Consider the following 19385-nt stretch of genomic DNA (forward strand, 5'->3'; position numbering starts at 1 on the left):
CCCTCCCTTGTTCAAATGAACTGTAATAGCCACACTAAAACACAGAATCATTAACACCCCAGCATCTGTTACAGCATAAGATGATCATTATATACAGCAGGAAAGCCTTTAACAGATCAAGTCAAAGTTTTAGCTACCTACAAAACATAAAGCTGTAGGAAGGGGGATACATTCTTACCCTGAGATGCTGGGCAATGGGGAATCAGGAAAGTGAGAGAACTTGCTAAAGAATAATTAATTCCCTTATGAAATGTTTCAAAGTGGTGTCCATGTCTTCTCTCTCCTCGGGTAGCTGTCCTATGTAGAAGAATCAGTGTGTGTGTGTGTATAATCCACTCGGCCAGAGTTGTGAACTACTGTGTTACAATGTCATCCTGTACACCCAGTATGAAAAATCCTTGTGCATGAAGTCCAGGCTTGCAGTCCATTTCCCTACCTCTCGAGGAGCAGAGGCATTCAGTCCTTCCTCCTCTTTTTGCTCTCATGCTCGTGTTCCTTAGGGCGGCTGCTGTCCGATGGCCGTTTGGAACCACCGTGTTGCTTGGCTTCTTCCAGAAACTTGTCCAAACCAAATGGATCCTCCTCAAACTGAACTGGTCCATCTCTGCCCCTGCCTCTGGTGTTACGATCCGAGTTAGAAAACTCTTTGTCAGGAACAAACCTGCAGGAGAAGATGATTATCAGTTGACTGTTTTCACAGTTCTAATTAAGAATATTTCTTAAATTTATTTCCTTACCTGTTGGTCTTTATTCGAGCCTCTAGATCATCACCATACATGTCCTTATCCACATTTTTACTTGGCCTGTAGATGTTTTGGGCCATATCCTTGCCACTTCTCCAAGGCTGGTCATAAACATTATAAATTTCATCCTCTCCTCCAGCAAAGCCACTGTCCATACCCTGTGAAGAACAGCCGAATAGCACAAGTTAATTGACAAAATGTCACCTAACTTATTTTAATGACAAAATACACTGATGATGTTACACAGTTACACAAAGATGATACAGTATGATTTACAATTGATTTCAAGTGACTCCAAGCACTTAATGAGGACATGAGTGGGCTTGGGTCTGGGATTAAGTCCAGAGAATGTGACATTACAAGCTTCAGTCCTGCTCTTCCAGAGAGCAGCAGGAAGGATTATGGGCCATCCATGTTTCAGAATAATGTGTCATTTCAGTCTGCCCTGCAAGTACAGCTGCCTGTAATAGCTAAGTACAACCATATAGAAATGTGTATTATTCAGAATTTCTGGAAAACATCATTTAAGCTGACTGATCCAAATCACACACAGGCTTATATAAACTCTGAAAGTAGAAGTGTCTGTTCATTTTTGGTTCATCAGCTTTCCCTTCTTGCCTGCAAGTCTTTCACTGGAGACATGAAAAAGAGTGATTGACAAACTGCAGGTCTATTGAGGGATTTGCTGAAGCCCAATCTATTTTGTCATCTCTGAATAGTATAAAATTCAGGGAAAATAAATGTTGCTGTTAACTGTTTATATCTTCAGAAATATTAACACAAGCAGTATTGGGAATAGAAAGTATTTACTTCGCTTTGAAAGCAGATTTCCTATTCAGTCAGTACATGTGTACGAGAGAAGAAAATGAGGTCACTGCAGCTTGAAGGCAAAATAGCTTTTCTCCCCACACCCAAGTGAGAAAAAAAACAACAAAACCCCTTTAATCCAGCTATACACTTAGAATATTCAGGTGGTTGTTTTTTTGTTTTTTGTTTTTTTAAATAGGCTCTGGATAAAGGAAATCAATAGTTTGCTAATCACTTATGTAAAGAATTTTTTTCTGAATGTATCCACACCAACCACGAGAACAGGCTCCCTTTAGTATTCTAGCTGTACCCACAAAGGAAGGATGAGCATGCTCTCATAGAAAGCTACACAGCTGTGAAAAGGTATTTTACCTTGCTCTGGTTGAAGAGCCTCTGGTCATATTGGATTTCATTGGATGGCCTGGGGTTGGGTACCCCCAGGGCAATAACTTCACTGATGTCTCTGTTCTCATTTCTTTGCAGCTTTGACCTGAATTAAAAATTTGAAAGTTTTATGAGGTCAGTAAACTATACTTGTTGACATGCTCAATTGCAACCCAATCCTGTATTTCTTGCTAACTATTTGCTTCAGGAGCCAGATTTTGACTGCTGTTCTTCCTCATTAGATACCATTTAAAATTTGTCTCCTGGCAAAGGAAGCATTTGGAAAAGTTATGTACAGCTGGACATGACATTTAAATTTGCTTTCCACTATCTGCAATTCACATCAAGCTGACTCGGTTTAAAATATCATATTTATTTTTTGCAAGACTCAGTGCAGTTAGATTCTGGAAAGGCCAAGCAATCCAATTTCAACATATTAGAGACTTTAAGCATCCAGAAACCATTGGCACTCAGAAATCTCAGTGGCTTCAGCTAATAAGAGACTTCAGCATACCTTCATAAATCTAAGCTTACTTAAAATGAATAGCTTCAAGAAACATAGCCACTATTGGTAACTCTGGTCTCACCAAAATTAGAAGATTCAGGTTTCAATCTCTGCTGTCAACATGTTAATTAAACCTGAACATACTGAAGTCCTGCTGAAGAAAAACCCACCCAAAACCAACACAGCACACCCCTCTCTCCCATTCACATGGAAAATTCTACGTTTTGAAGAGAGTACTCCAGTATTTTAACACCTTTTCATACAGTGAACAAACAGGGCTTCTTACCAATGACTGTCTCCACAAGACACAATTCAGGCACTTACATGGAGAAAAGCAAAGCCGAGTAATAGGTTGCCTAGTGGGGATGGCAGTGCCAGTACAGGAATAGACCAGCTTTTTTTGTGACTCACCTTTTATCAGGGGCTGCTCGGGAAAGATTTCTGTCATGCTGTCTCTCTTTGCGCCGGTCATGTCTGATTTCATCTCTTTCTCTAGCTTCTCCATCCTCTGAACAAGTACAAGATTGCTCATTATAGACAAATATTTGAGGTTTGAATTAATTATGCCACAGACATTGGCACAGTAATTCAATTCAGTACTCTTTTACGGAAGAGTAGTGACCCTTAGCACTATTTAAAATGTTACACTTTAAATAAACTGAACACATGAACACCACAGCTTTCTTATGCACCAAGCAAGTGACTGTCCTTGGTAAGTCAAAGCAGACATAACCTAACAGCTGTGTTCTTCCAACTTTCAAGAGCTTAGAATAATTGTCTAGGGATTAATATCCTAAAACATTTACAGATCATTATGTCATAATTCTAAGCATAAAAATACCATTGAAACATGCAGAGATTTAAGTGTTTTGAAGAACATTCTGTGATGCAGTATCAGTGATGAAGAAACTACTCAGGTTGGAAGGGAGTCTAATTCACAACCTCCTGCTATCAATGCTGAATTCAAACCACTTGGTCAGGGCTTTTCCCCGCTCAGGTGAGGAAAACCTGCAAGGACAGAGACTGACAGATTTCCTAGGCAACCTGTTCCACTGCTGTTTGTCCTCATGGTGAAATTTTTTCTCCTGACACACAGTTGAAACCTCCTGCTTCAACTCTTGATCACTGTCTCATTCTTCCACTATGCAACTTGGTGAAGAGCTCTGATAATCATTTAGGGATCATTGTGGGATGACCTGGTGGGTAACCTTCCCATTATCTGGCCCCAATGGCACATCATCTCCTAGCAGAACAAGCCTCATTCTCTCAGCACCTCCTGAACAGGCAGTTACTTGAGCCCCATGACCATCCTGATGGCCTTCCACTGAACTGACTCCCATTTATCAGTGTCTTTCTTGTACCTGGAGGCCCATAACTGCACAAAGTATTTTAGATGCAGTCTAACAGGGCACCAATACAAGGAAATTATTACTTTCTTTGACTTACTGGTTACATTCCTGCAGAGGCAGCTTTGCATGCCCTTAGCATTACTGTTGCCAGAGCACGCTGCTGGCTTATATTCAGCATATTGTCCACTACAACTCCTGGGTCCTTTCCAACAGAGTGGCTCTCCAGCTGGCCAGCCCGCAGCCTGTTGGTAAGAGGTTAGTACATCCCAGCTGCAGGATTTGGCATTATATGACCATATCCCTCCAGCTTCTGGAGAGATCTTAACTGCTTTCTAAGTTCATAATCTTGATTTTTGAAGTGTAATTTCAATCAGAACATAAGACTTATCACAATGGAGACAATATAGTTAGGTTGGTAGCAGGGTTTTTAAAGGCCTACTGGCCAACAAAATTGCAGCTCTGCAAGATCAGTTACAACAGTGCAAGAGCCAGAATACTCCATTTACCACCTTTGAAAACTTAAAGATGGTTTAGTTCTTCTAGACAAAGCTGCCCTTCATCTGCCATAAGCTTAAAAAAGTTTATTTGGAACTGTCCATGAAAGCCATCACTTGCACTGATGCCTTATTAATTCCAAAATTCTCAGTGTCCTAAACCTGTATACCAACATACTGATGTGAGGTTCAAACCTGCATCCCATCAAACCAGCTAGTGAATTAACCAATAAAGACACGAACTGATGTTATACTTACAAATTTCACCTAGTATTTAGATATTTTAAATTCTCAGATTATTGCTCCAAACCCACACTTCATAGTGTTAAAAAAAGCCATTGCATCTTAATAACAAAGAAATGTACCTTTTTCAACATGGGTTTTGATCCCTGCTCTTCTCTCCCTGGCTTTCTGAGCCATTTCTCTGAGCTTTTCTTCATGTTTCTCCTTTTCTTTCTGAGCCATCTTCCTCTCCACCTGGGCACGCATCTCTACTGCCTCACGAGCCTGCACAAGTAAGATATGGTTAAAAATAGAGAAAGTGTAGCACCTGGGATACAAGCAGATCTTTCATGGAGGTAGACAGTAAACAGGACAGAAATCAAGCCAAAATTAGGAAGCTCAAAGCCTATCAACCACAGCAGTTAGAGCTGAGACACAAGACCCATGACTTCCAAAAACTTAACCCCCACTGAGCCCATGATTCAGAGATAGTGTGGATAAGGCCTAATGTTAGCAAAGAAGCAGGACAAATCAAAAAGCTATAGCCTATTCACAGCTGATTTTCTGAAGGAAATTAACATACAAAGATGGTGAAACTATATGCAACAGAACAGTTTAAAGAACTACCTGACCTTTCTGTCAGCAATATAGAGCGCCTCAGCAAGTTTGGCAAAGTTTTCATTAATATGAACAGTCTGCAATCCTCTGCCATCTGCAGCCAGACGTTTATCTAATGGAATGGTGTAACCCTACAGTAGAAAGAGAGGGGCAGTTAATCACAAACAGTACTTGTAATAACAGGCATTATTATATTTGTTGGGTAAGAAAACAAAAACACACAGAAAACTCACAGCCCACCATTATGCCTCAATGGATCTCCTTTTCATATGTACTTCAAATTCTTGCCAGGTAATACAAAGCTTCACTCCAATTCCACCCTCCCACCAAATCCCAATCACAGCTTCCCTTCAAGGTTCATCTTAGGACAAAGGACAGTTTCCAAGTGATAAGGTCCACTTTTTGCTTTGTGTTAAGAAGTACAGATAATTGCTTCTCAAGTCTCTAAGCTGTTTTACCATTTTTTGCTTAATAATTCTTTTACCTAAACTGTATCCATACTTGTTAAGAGATTAGCTGATTCAAAACGAGAAAGTAAGGGACAAGGCAGCCAGCAAAAGTAAGACATACTAAATGCCAAATTTGTTTTCCAAAGCCGAAACTCAAAAATTATTTATAGATCATATTTTAAGATTTTTTTTTGTGAGCTTTACAAAATTTTTGCTTTGGTTTTAGCATCTGTAACCTAAAATTTGATCTCCTAATTAGCGTCAGTCCCAGTTAAACAGCTGTGTTGGGGTAGGGAAAAAAAGTAACATCCAAACATGCAGCTTTTCCTTCCTCCATTTGAAGAGGCTGTCTCAGGACAACAGTTTAGTACGTTTCAGAATGATTAGACCAGTTACTGCAGCAAAAAAATTCTCCCCCCTCTAGGTGCATAAACTAAATGACTGATAAAAATCAAAGGGACAGGACATACCTACTCAAACAAGGAACAAAAATAGCTAGCTGATCAGTGATAAAAATTAATTAATGAAAGAATGCAACAAGGAAAACTTTCCAGAAATATGAACTGCAATATTAAAAAGAAACATGCTTGGGTCTCTGATACTCTGCTCTTTTTCAGTTTACATGGCTTTACTTTGCAACCTTGAGAGATTTGGACTTTGGACTGCACTATTATGGGGATTTTAACTAATATAAATTTTTCCTCTCCAAATTTATAATCTCTGCCATGAAGTAACATATTCACCCTCAGTTCTATACTCTCAATTGGACAACCCTTATTTGCCAAACTGAAGAAAAATGAACTGTATCATCATGTGTTCTCTATGCTGGAAGCAGCCAGTTTACCTAACTCTGTATGTTTAAAATCAGTATAATTCAAGCTTAAATCATTCACGGAAGTTTCCCATCAGAGTGCAACATTAGAAAAATAAATTGACGACAACTTAATTACCTTTGCATTTTTCCAGTTTGAAATGCATGGAGGAATTTTCCACTCTTGCTGCTCTTTCACAGTCATCTGATTTAAGAGAAGAAGCAAAGTCATCTTCAGATTTACAGTAAAAGGAAATACTGTTTTCTTTCTCAAAAGCAGCTATGAAACTATTGAAGTAAGTTAGAGTAGAAAGTTCAGGACTCCAGAACAAAATCCCAACTCCTCTTAGCAAGCAGTAAGATTACAGAATCAAGGAATGGTTTGACTGGAAGGGACCTTAGAGCTATCAGCTGGTTCCAAACCCTCTGCCATGGGATTTATTTTTGCACTGTATCTTTGCCAATACTGAATAAAGTCCCGATGGCTCTTCAGCATCCTCTTAAGCTTTCATCACACAGGCCTTACTCACAGCCAGCTTGTTACCATCTGCACATTTAGCAGCTATTCAAGTTGTACCAAACACCACTACACTCATCTCTCAGAAGGAGCTAACCCTTAATGACACAAGTTAGTGTTATTAAGGATTAGCTTAACAATGCTAAAAGCACTGTTAACAGTTGCTAAAAGCCTTGGTCAACTCATTCATGCCATGAACAAATTCAGCAATGCAGCCCTGCATAAAATGTATGACACATCTACTCAACCTTTGACAAGATAAATAAAAAGACAGGTACTTTCAGAACTGCCCCAATGAAAAACAAAGAAAAAAAGCAAACCAAAAGATTGCACTGGGCACCCAGTTTATCACTTAACATCACATCAAACGATCAGTAAGGAGAAGGTACATAGAAATGAACTAGATCAAAGAAGAATATCTGGGCCCACCTAAGCATTCAAAACTGAGAACATTACGGCATTTCATACCTTTCTACTTGGAGAGTGCATTACAGGTGCTGGAGGAGATGGTGGTCCTCGTGGAATCTTCTTGTTAATTCTGAGCAATTAAGAAAACAATTACAATCAGCATGTTGCACAGAAATACACTTCAGAATCTTCTATTTGCCATGAACAAGCTGTGAATACTTACTTGAATCTTGGAGGCTCCATAGGGTCCTTCTGCATTTCCACCATTCTAATAACTCTCTGTTTTGCTCCAGAGTTGAATGCAACTCCTTGCTGCGATGGTGTGTACCTGAATAAAACAGAGTGCTCAGTTCTCTGCACACAGCTAGAAATTCCCTTCCCACCTCCATTTTCACTCAGTTCACTGCTCTAGCTGTGGTTTCATTTTATGCAGAACAGTTTAAGACTATTCCACTATGAATGTCAGAAGCAGGTAACTGCACAGATGAGTGCAGACTCAGTTACACCAGAGAGAATGTAATTTCTCTTCAGGACTATATTCTCCTATTTCAACCTAGATTTTGAAATAGAAGAAAAACGAGTACAGTACACACAGGTTGTCACACTACTCCCTACCTATGTTTATGAAGGGCTGCTGTCTTCTTACTGTTCATTAAGAACCTCTTCACATGCTTTTTTCAGAATTAACCTCAAGCCAAGTGTAACCCTGCTATGAAATTTTATGAGTTTGAAACAGAAAATTATCATAAATAAGTAGTAGCCTCCTCATAATTCCAATTGTTTCCAACTGCTCATTTTCTGTGAAGGAAGAACTTTGTTACTTGTCTTGTTGTGGCTTGAAACTTGCAGTAAATACTTCACTTCCAGGGCAGCATCATTAATGGTGATCCCTGGCAAATCGGTGTTTTGTTGCTAAAACAATAACCCCTCCAAAGTGCTGTAACTCACGAAATGTTAAAGACATATTTCTACACACTTCAATATAGGTGATCATTAGTGGGTTAATTCAAAATACAGAAGCCAGTTTCATATCCCTTACAGAAGAATAGAATTCAAGAGGAATTTCTGCTCTCAGAAATTCAACAGGTATGCCGATTTGAATCTACTTTGTATATCACGACATCTTACATAAATACCAGCACTACATACCGAATGTACTGTGCAGGAGCTAGTTTGTCGGCAGCTCGAACTGGCATGGCTGCTGCAACTTTTTGGGAGACTGATTTTTCCAAGGCTGCTCTTGTCTTCTCTGTTATCTGAAGAAAAAATACCACAGTGTACATCTCATCCCATTGCAAGACATAAAGCATACCACTGCTAACTAGGCACAGCAGTGCATACAATACCTCTCTAATTGCTTCCTCATCTGGTCTTTGTAGCTCAGGATCATCCACATTCATGACCTCTTTTGGCACGAGATCTGTGTACTTGCTGTAAATAACCTGGAAGACATTAGATTTTAGTAGTGCTGGTGAACAGGAATAAACATACATACATCAAAGGAAACGTTTCAGGCTTAGACTATACTTTGAGTACTAATTAAAATTAATATACAACTATAAATGTATTACAATTACATGCAGTTCAATTACTCTCATAGAAGCCCTGGTTACACATTTAGTCCAGACCCCATTTTACAGATGGAGTAATCGAAGAAACAAAGCAATCTGATTAAATATAATTGTGTAAGTTGCTCTCAGAACTGGCATTAGACAGCAGTTTTCTGCTTCCCATTCCTAGTATTTTCTTTTTTTAGGGACCCCAAACTGATAAAACCCCATACATTTTTGCTTGTATTTCAAGGATTACTCAAGAATTTGATACATGTATTTTCCTGCATCTGGATTTTTTTCATTTAATTATGTTTACTGTTTTCATGAAAAAATAAATACTTGAGAAATCTGGTCTGACACTTTCCTTTATATAGGTACTTGAGTTTTCACACAACATGCAGCTAGCTGCTGGCAGCTTTAAGTTCCAATTTTAAATACAGGGAAAGAACACTATTAAGTGGCTTCAGGGAAAAATGTATTGTATTACATTAATACTTCACATGTATTCAACAAAATAGGAAGTTTTACTTCAAAGGATTTTAAGTCAAGAACAATTATTTCAAGTTCATTGTACAGTACATGTCCAACTACAAAATTAACCTGTAGCCTCAGCATTAATTAACCACACAAGAGCCATTTTCTGCTTCTCAGCCTTCACTCAGATGCTGAATGAAGGACATCTGAAGAGAAGTGTTCCTCTAAGGTACTTAACTCATAAGTCCAAGTGTCTTGCTGAAGAGTATGAAGAACAAAGTATGTTGAAAGAGCTTTAGAGCATCCCAAAAGACAAAAAAAACCCCCAGAAAATAAAAGAAGATACTCCTTGTGGTGGTCCAAGAGCGATCTAAAAACTACTTTACACTGAGGTACAAATGATCCATGTGAACTATTTAAACTCCAAAGTATTGCACACAAATGACAACATGCTTTATTATAGAAGAAATATATAATATAGATTAAACTATCCTGAAAATACAAATATTTCTATTGCCATCAAGAACTTTATACACTTGTTTTAATTGCAATCATTTTTCTGAAGTGATACAAAGAGGCAGATAAAGAATTTACATTTCTTTTTGTTGTTTTTCTAGACATCTTGTTTTACGAGTAATGTTGAGACATTTCATTCATGTAAGATAAAGAAGAGACTGAGATTGTTTGATATCGTACTGTGCCCATCCACTACCATTTTTCAATCTACAAAATTAAAAAGGAAGCATCAGCCTGTGCTTTAGGTATTTCATTCTGATTGCTACTGAAAAGCAGAATCTCCTTCTAGGCAGAAAGAAAAACCTCAAGTTCTGCTACAGTTATGTGATTTCCTGGCTGGGGCAGCCTTAACAGGCAGCAATTAGAAATCTACATGCCACTGCAATCAGAAAGAGAATAATATTACCTAACTGGCTAAGATGCTGTACCACATGGCAGGATTTAGACATCAATCACATTCTGAGTCTCACAAGGCACTTGATAGATGCAAGTCTCTTGATAGAAATTTCTTAATTTGCTAGACAGAAAACCTTGACATATTTTGTTCTATACATCACAACCAGCCCTGTACAGTGCTCATCAATCCTATATGCAAATCAAGAATTTACTATCAAGCAATGCAGCATGAATTCCTTCCTTGTCAAAGAATGGTTTCTCCATATGAAACATAACATTTTAGAAATCATTTAGATTACATGGTTGTAAGCCTGGTACACACACCAGATAAAAAACTGGTAACAAACTCTAAAACCAAGCTCTGCCACAAAGGCAAATAAATTGCAACTAACACTTCGGATTATTTGAGTTATATTCATGTTCTCTTGACCTTTTCCGTAGCTGTGACAGGACTTCCTTCAACAATGGAACTGCTCTCTTGTAAATGTTTTGATTGAATTGACAATCTTGGGGAAAAAAGCTGGTAAATAAGCCTCGTGATGGTTTTTTCTCCTTTAACAACTAAGTCACAGCCTTGGGCCATGAAGAAGAAATCGAGCACCAGGATATAAAGTAATTCTTGCTGGAAAACAGGAAGGGACTTAACAATTCCATTCCTTCATTTCACTCTTTCTTCTCTCTTTATAGAAACACAAGATGCAATTACATGTTCTTATTTTCCTAATAAGGGGACAGCCTAAGTCTCACCAAAATATATCACTATTGATGCATTATTTTAGCCTGGCTTTTAGTAATATAAGTAGGGAAAGTACTGAAAGAATTTACAGCAGCACAAGAACTAACCACACAGCTAAGCTAGAAATCCTTCATCTCGACAACCAGACGGAACTCCATTCACAGATCCAGAAGGTCATGCATCCAGGCCTGTCAATGTTATCCAGCATTTCATGTCTAGCAGACTTTCTGCCAAACCGAAACAGGAGGCTTGTCACACTATCACATCTATGTCAGTATTTTTCAATGAAAATTCTCTGAAGCAACATTTTTTTAAAAATATGTAAGGGAACAAATGCAAGGGAGATGAACCACTGCAATGGTAGAAACTGCTGACAAGTCATCTAGAGATAGGAGCTGGGTGATGGAACTGCTGCCTGTACAAAAATGCAGAACACTAAATTCAACTTTAAAATATCAATAAGCTGTAGCAAAAGCAAAATTTGCTTCCTAACTCAGACCAAACAAGTAGCTCCTAGAATAGGTTTATTAATTCCATCTCATTTCTGGCAGGCTGCTAAGTATCTGTTTCTTTTAGCTCTAAGTATTAAGATTGAAGAAATATTGAATTAAGGCTGCAGCTCTCTGAAAAATGAAACTTACTCTGTCTAATCCTACTGACACTGTACTATCAGAAGCTCTTAAGAGAAAATATTCCACATTATTCAACTCAACACAGATCACTGAAGAACTGCTCCCTATGACATCTCTGCCAATACATCCTCCTAGAAAGCAAACTAAATCAAGCAATAGTGGTTCTGCTGTTTCCAGTGAAATTGTTTTGAATACCTGTTGCAGCACAGAAAGTCAATTTTATCCTGAGCTACATCAAATACAGTGTGGCCAGCAGATTGAGGGAGATCATTCTGCCCCTCTACTTTTGCTCTGGTGAGACCCAAGCTGGTGTGCTGCATCCAGCTCTGAGGCCTCAAACACAAAGACAACATTGACCTGTTTGAATGAGTCCAGAGGAGGCCACTAAATTGACAGCAGGGTTGTAGCACCTCTTCTATGAAGACAGGCTGAGAGTGTTGGTGATGTTCAGCCTGGAGAAGGCTCCAGAGAGACCTTACAGCAGCCTTTCTAAAGGAATCTACAAGCTGGAGGAGCACTTCTTACAAGGCCATGTAGTGACAGGACAAGGGGGAAGGGCTTTAAGCTGAAGGAAGGTAGGCTTAGACCAGGATTAGGAAGAAATTCTTTACTGTGAGGGTGGTGAAGCACAGGAACAGGCTGCCCAGAGCAGCTGTGGACAGCCCATCCCTGGAAGTGTTCAAGGCCAGAATGAATGAGGCTTTGACCAACCTGGTCTGGCAGAGGGTGTCCCAACCCAAACCATTCTATGAATCTCTGATCGAATTTTCCATCAGTTTCACTCCCCTTTGAATCACAATACCTAATCTTTACTTTCAGCATTTACATCCCGCTGGATGCAATCAAGATCAACCTGACACAGAAGGCTGAGCTCAGGGTTAGGGAACCCTAACTCTGCAGTTCTACAGAGCCTGGTTTTGGAAAAGCCCCACATCTCTTGGTGTATGAGAAAGAGAATATTACTGCCTTCAATGTAGATGCCATGTGGAAAGTTCATGAAAGTACAGATCCTCATGAATCAAGTATGACAAACAGCTTAAATTTAACAGCTTAAATTTAACTCTACCTGTTAAGAAGTATTTTCCTAACTCTAAACCAAGTAAGACCCAGCAAAGGATTACGGTAACTTTTGCCTCAAGCCTACAATCATATCTAGCCATTTTTCAAACATCCTAAGATTCCAATCTTAACAGTTCTATTACATACAAATTAAAGATAATCCTACAAATAAGTAAAGATGTATTTGACAAGTTGTAAAAATGAGCGTTTAACTACTAATAATTTTTTTCTTATTATTTGGCCTGCAGTTTCCCGAAAATTGGTATGATTACTTCTTGTCTAATTATCTGCTTGAAATTACTTTGTATGCTTTCAACAAAGAAAAATTTCTATTTAGCATAAAGTACCAAATATTGAGTAAAAAAATTCTTCAAATAGAATTAGTATTTTAACACCTTCATCTGAAAAACAATTCCAGTCATTAGACAAAGCCTGATGGAACTCCAAATAAAGTCCCCTCAATAAAAATATTGCCACTGCTGTTTTTTCATTGCTTAGTCTAACTACTTTCTTCCGCATGACAGCATGCAGTCCAGTCTGCATTCATCTTTTTCAAAAGTACTGCAGTAACACGAGGCATAGGATGAGGATATGCAAGATGCGATGCTTTGACACTCAGAGTATTAATTAAATATAGAATCCTACTGGCTGTAGAATTTGTTTAAAACAATAAATTCATCTGTTAAAAGTATTTTCCCTAATATTCTTAGAATGCCGGTTCTATTTTTTTGTTTGAGAGGGAGAGTTTATATTTTGGGTTCCTCCCTTCCTCAAATGTAGCAAGACATGGGGCACATTACATACCCATAAGCTTTTCAACGCACCCTAATTTAAAGTCCAAGAAGTTAAATTATTTTGACAACAACTATCCATATCTATTAGGTAAAACACTCTTTGCAGTTAATGTTCTGTTTACTTTCTTTGCATTATCCTATTCTCTACAGAAGATGCTTGCTGGAAGAAGCGGCTGGTCATCCACTTCGTCAGGCCTCAGCAGTTTTCCAGCCCCCTACACACGCTTAAGAGAATTAAAGTCCATGCAGCCCACTTGCTTACACTTGAAATGGCAGGTGTAAATACTCCTTAAAGTAGATTTAAGAGACCCAAGTACCTGATCTCCTCAAAACTAGTTAGGACCTCAAGTGTCATCTCTTGGTTTCAGAAAGGGTACTGGATATAGGAAGTTGATGTCCCCCTTAAAAAACTCCATGAGAATCTTGCTATCTCTTGAACTCAGCACAAAACTTTTGTAATATAACTGCTGGTAATACTTTCTGCTGCAATTAAACAACAGCAGCAAAAACAGAGCACCCAAAACCACTGAAAACAACCAGAAGTGTCAAATACTGGATCAGTAAGACACAAGGTGCAGTATTCTGAAGGCTGACCTGTGTTTTCTGTCCAGTTTTTTGCCCCCTCCCTCTACACACTGAAATGAGGCTGCAAAACTGTTTTCAGTTTCTTGCCTTCATTGGAAAAACAGAACTGCTAAGCCGTCAGGTAAGTTCTGTATAGAGATTTTCACCATTTTTGCGTTATCTTTTAATTATATTACAGAGAAGATCACAATATCTGACATTATTTTAGTTCTTAAACAAGAAGAGAGGACACAATCTGTGGCTAATGCCAGACCAATGAGTTCAAGTATATGCAATGTGAACATACAACTTTCCCAAGTATACATGCCACCTGATACACTGGAAGAAATATTACCTTGTCCTTTGACTGTCCTTGTCGAGCAATTGCGTCGTATTTTATTTTTCCTTCTGCATCCACCTGAACAGCCAAAGCATTGGACATTTTCTTCTTTCGGCCCATATCCAACGGATATTGGGCCACATGAATTTCTGGGAAAGCACCCCCATCTCCAAAATCCTATAGAAAAGAAAAAGTAGTGAATGTCCAGAAGACAAAAAAAATGCAAGCTGGAAGAGCAGATTGATTTTAACAAAAATGAACTTGGCAAAAATGCTTCAGTAACTTTATTATTTCACTGGTAAGTGATCAATTAATGAGAGAACTTACAATTCTTAAAAGACACTGAAATGGAAAGACATCTTGCAGTAATTATTCCTGGCACAAAGTAGGAACAGATATTACTGATTTGAATGTGTAGACAATACTATGCTACAGACAATACAAAATTAAGTATTTAATTATCACGCGAGTTATTAGTTAGAACTTTAAAAATTAACCTTCTGAAATAAAGCAACGGTGGGTACTAAAATCACAGGAGCAGCATTTTTATGAAGACTTCTACTGGTTATTTGTTGCTTTTCACACCATAATGAAGTGAATAAGATAAAAAAGCATTCCATTCTTTTCAAAGCCTGTAGCGCATAGCTTTACAATGCTACATGTGTCAAACATTTCCTTACTTTGATGGGCAAGTACACTGAAATTTGGGCCAGCACCCAAAGCCCAATATTTCCAGTTTACTCCTCTCCCCTACAACAGGTTGGTATAAAAGCATTTAATAAGCAGATAACCAAAAGACTTCTTAAAGCAGATCATCCTCGCTCAGTACCATAGAGGATGCAGCAGTACCATTCATAAAACAACTTCAGGCTACAGTTTCAAGTGCAACACTTTGGAGGAAGCATTTGCTTAAAGCAGCATGAGCATCTTGCCCTTTCTTTGTTGCAATGGGATGGTTTATGTGGAGTCTGGTAACAAAAAGAGATCAAAAAACAAGAATGGGTGTCTTAAGCAGATCAATCTCCCTCCACGCTCACCATGTGACCATGTAGTTACCACCACGGGAAGGAGTGGACTGAGAATGGAAATGACCAAACAGAACACTTCCAAACACGGACAGCCTGCTGATGCCATCTGCAAATGCTCCTTGAAACACAGTTTCCATTATCTGAAGTTTTCCACTGGATGCCCCACATTCAACAATCAGTAGTTAAAGTATTAGCCAGAACCAAATTCAGTCTTTTTTTTTTTTTTTTGTATCTCTTTAGGTATAAAGAACAGGTTTTGCATTTTCCAGCAATGGCAGTCCAGGGTCACTGGAAAAAGGTTATGCTTTAAAAGCATTTACTGTAATTTGCACTTTTTTATGAAGCAGAAAGGAGCCCTTAACAGGCTTTCTGGGATGTGCATTAATTTGTGGTCAAGTGGTGCTGGAAACTCTTCGCAAACCTTCAGCACCTGGCTTCTTAAAAAAATTCTTTATTAACATTAAGAAAGAATAAGCACTAAAATACTAACTTTAGTACTCAACAGTGTAAGAAGGGAAACCTACACTGGGTATAATAAAAGCATAATTTCTGACATCATACATATGCAGCATATGACTTAATGCTGAACCCACACAAGAATGTTTTCTTTCAGTGAACTACTGGAACTACTATTTGAAGCACATGGATCACTACAGAAGAGTGCTGGATTTACAAAAATGGCACTCAAACATAAATGAGGGCAATGCTGTAAGAAGCTGATGAAATCACTGTATTTGGAAATAACGTAGGATCATGCATGAAGTGCTGTAATAAAACTTCAACAGCATGCTTGGTCCCAAGATAACTGGCTTCTGACTCATCAGAACAGGTCTCAGAAGCTGTCAGGAATCACCTCAAACTGCAAGGTTTTTCCTCACAGGAAGAGACGGTAAGTTCATAGTGAGACTACTAAAACAGTTTTGTTATCAGAGCTACACATCTGTATTTTGTTTCTACCTTTAGCAGTTCCAGTTCAGATTACATTAAAATGTCAAGGATTACAATTAATGACACACAACATTGTCCAAAACCCTTTAGCCAGCAACATACTTAAACAACAAATACTTGACTAATTTTTAAGTTCTCCTTCCAACTGAAATAATTTTGTCCCCCAATAGCAACTACATTTTTGAACAGAACACATGAATGTTCTTTTCTCTGATCCACACATGTTCACTTATTTCAGCTATAATCCAGAATGTGTATTTAACACTTACAGAGGAACAATATGGATGTCTTTCTCAGGACAATCTTGTGTTCACAGGTTGTAAATCCCAAGGACCACAGACATTTTTCCACATTAAAACACAACAATCTCTGAAGAGAAGTAGACACAGACCATCCCATTTACCATCAAATGTTTTTTAAGAAATCTGGTGGATTAGAACCTCTCCCAACACAAGAATATATCAAGTGGTTTGGACGATGCACATTGTAAGGCTCTGCACAATTCTCAGCTACATTCAAGGTGCTCAGAATTTTTTTCTACTTCAGAAATCTTTTTCCCCCTTTAGCAGACACACTACTACTGCATCAATTTAAATATTTACCTCTAGTGCCCGTGGTATCCATCCTTTCCGGTAACCATAAGGAGGTGGTTCCCTTCGTGAGGAGACCAGAGCAGTCTGCCTGGATCTCTGAGCTCTTGCTCTTTCTTCTAGTTCTAGCTGATCCTGGGACAGCTGGGTTGGAGCTGGCAAAAAGCTGGACATCCACGGACAACAAACAAAAGAGAATGACATAAAAAAAGTTAATTCTGGTAACTTCACTCACAGATACTCAATTATGCTCGAGTCAACTTCTTTCTACGTTAATACTTTCTCTACTAAGAAAAAAATTATGAAACTTGAGCATTGCACTTATAAGTGTGAGAGCAACTTCTGAGATTCAGTAACTTCTGAGATTAGAGCGGCAAAGGTAATGTGTGCTTTCTCAGCATTCTGGAGAACTCCTAAAAAAATTACTGCCAAATTCACCCACATTCACATGGTGTTTGAACAGAAGAGTGACAATGCCCATTTTCCAACAGGAATGTCACATATCGCTGGTATTCTTTACACTACTACGAATGAGTAAGAAATACTATGTTCCTATATCTCTAATCCCAATGACTGGCTCTTCCTTTCTCTCAAGGCAAACATCCACAGACAGATCTGACAACAACCTCCCCTCTCAAAGCCTGACATCTCCCTGCCAAGGGCAAGTCGAACCCAAATTTCTTCATTTCCCCCTTTTCAGCTCTTCTTGTCTACAAAGCCCTTTTGTGCATTTACTAAGAGAGTAACCAGAAAAACTCGGGACCCCGGAACAGCCACGCGAACTGCAGTTCCATGCCCTGGGACAGACATTACAACTCGTAAACAAAGACCGCTCGCCCTCTCTGACGGTGAAGAAACCTCGACAAAACCCCACAGACCCAACGGAGGCGGAGGAGCTCCTTCCACCCACAGTGAACACGCGAGAGAAGCAGAGCCCTGACTAGGGCACAAACAGCCGCTCCCCCAGGCCCGACCGGCCCTCGCCGCACCCCCTGCGGCCGCGGCCCGACCGGCGGGCCAGTGCCCAGGAGCGGCCGCGGCCCCTCAACGCGCTCCCTAAAGGCGGCCGCTCCCGTCGGCGAACCCCCGCAGCGCGGCGGGGAATCCCCGGGCCAACCGGGGGGGTCCGCAGCGCCCTCACGGCCCGGCTGGGCCCCCCGACCCACCTGGTGAGCGCCATCTTGCCCGCGTACGCCGTCCGCTCCGCAGTCGGGCCGCCCAGGATGGAGAAGTTGGCGACACATGCACATGCGCTATACCCGCAGTGTGGCATGGGAGTAGTAGTCCCCGTAACGTCACTCGCGGCGGCGCATGCGGATAGGCTGCAAGGCATTCTGGGAGGTGTAGTTTTACAGAATCCCCGCTTATTTCTTCCGCCGTCCAATTCCGCTCCCCTGCGCTATTGTCACAGTCTCCGACAAGCTCAGTAACTTCACAGTTCATCCAGCTGAAAATGTCCAAGTAAAAAGCAGAAAATATGCAGCAAATGGATTGGAATAAAATTTGTTCTGATACCTGCTGCTTAGAAATCGTCGAACTGGGACAAGGAAGTGAAGGGAAGAAGAGAGACTTAAAGTGGCATAAAAATACTGATTTAAAATAGAAAAACTTCTGCTTTAAAAAGGAATTGTGCTATGTTAAATGTGCATGCATATGTTACATAGGAGTTCTTTAAATCAAATCAAGAGACGCACTCTTTAGAGTATTATTAAAATTTGGAATATGGAAAAATACTTCTCAGGGAGTTCTAATACATGGGAACTAGTTGGAGCTTTACATAGGAAAGACAATAATTGAGTTAAAGTGGCAATATATAGCACCATATAAAAACGAAGACAGTTATTAATCAGTAGTTGATATTACTACATTGCATCTAGTGAAGCAAAGGCAGAAGAGTCCCCCTGAGCCAGGCTCAGTTCATCTAGAAGAGAAACAGAAGCTGGACAGGGAAGAAAAGGGTAGAATGACTAAAGAAACAAACATGGTCTATCAGAGATTTTAAAAAAATCATACCATAAGAGGCAGAAATACAATACAGCAGAGTAACTGTCTCGCAGTCCTTCTAGTCATTTTGTCTGCCTTATCATCTCCCAGTCTGAAGGGTGAACTGCTCCTGCAGGCTAAATTAAGCTGCTTGAACTTCTAGGACAGGGGAGATTTGGAGGAAGGTAAGAACAATCCTGTGTAGTCTCTCTATGATCAAACTCATCATCTCCAGTGGGAAACAGCTTTTGGCTAAACATTGTAGTGACAGCAGCTCTGTCACCACCTCTATGAATGACAGATACTTCCCCTTCCTTCTGAGATAGCTGGTGTCTTACGAGCACTTCAGACAAAGCTAAAGATACAAGACTTTGTCACACACCATTTATCAATAATTTTCCTAGGCAAAACTCATCTGTCATCTCTTCTACCCATTTCTGTCACTCATTTAGTAACAGTACTGCT

General features: G+C 39.5%; 1 protein-coding gene across 2 annotated transcripts; it reads right to left on the minus strand.

The window, feature by feature from the left end:
• Positions 1-354: 354 nt before the first annotated feature.
• Positions 355-18186, minus strand: SNW1 (SNW domain containing 1). 2 transcript variants are annotated; one of them, XM_066188584.1, is made up of 14 exons: positions 18104-18186; positions 16950-17103; positions 14387-14548; positions 8654-8749; positions 8457-8563; positions 7531-7635; positions 7368-7437; positions 6522-6587; positions 5137-5253; positions 4648-4789; positions 2851-2947; positions 1923-2040; positions 738-901; positions 355-661 (listed from the first exon to the last, which is right to left on the minus strand). In XM_066188584.1, exons 1-14 carry the CDS (start codon positions 18115-18117, stop codon positions 457-459), a joined length of 1617 nt encoding a protein of 538 aa, XP_066044681.1. In that variant the 5' UTR covers positions 18118-18186; the 3' UTR covers positions 355-456. The 2 variants fall into 2 exon arrangements, with proteins under 2 accessions (XP_066044681.1, XP_066044680.1); XM_066188583.1 differs by having other exon boundaries at positions 8457-8749.
• Positions 18187-19385: the final 1199 nt, after the last annotated feature.

Source organism: Chamaea fasciata, unplaced genomic scaffold (assembly GCF_029207755.1).
Source record: "Chamaea fasciata isolate MVZ Bird 193981 ecotype frontalis unplaced genomic scaffold, bChaFas1.0.hap1 SCAF_7, whole genome shotgun sequence".
Classification (NCBI taxonomy): domain Eukaryota; kingdom Metazoa; phylum Chordata; class Aves; order Passeriformes; family Sylviidae; genus Chamaea; species Chamaea fasciata.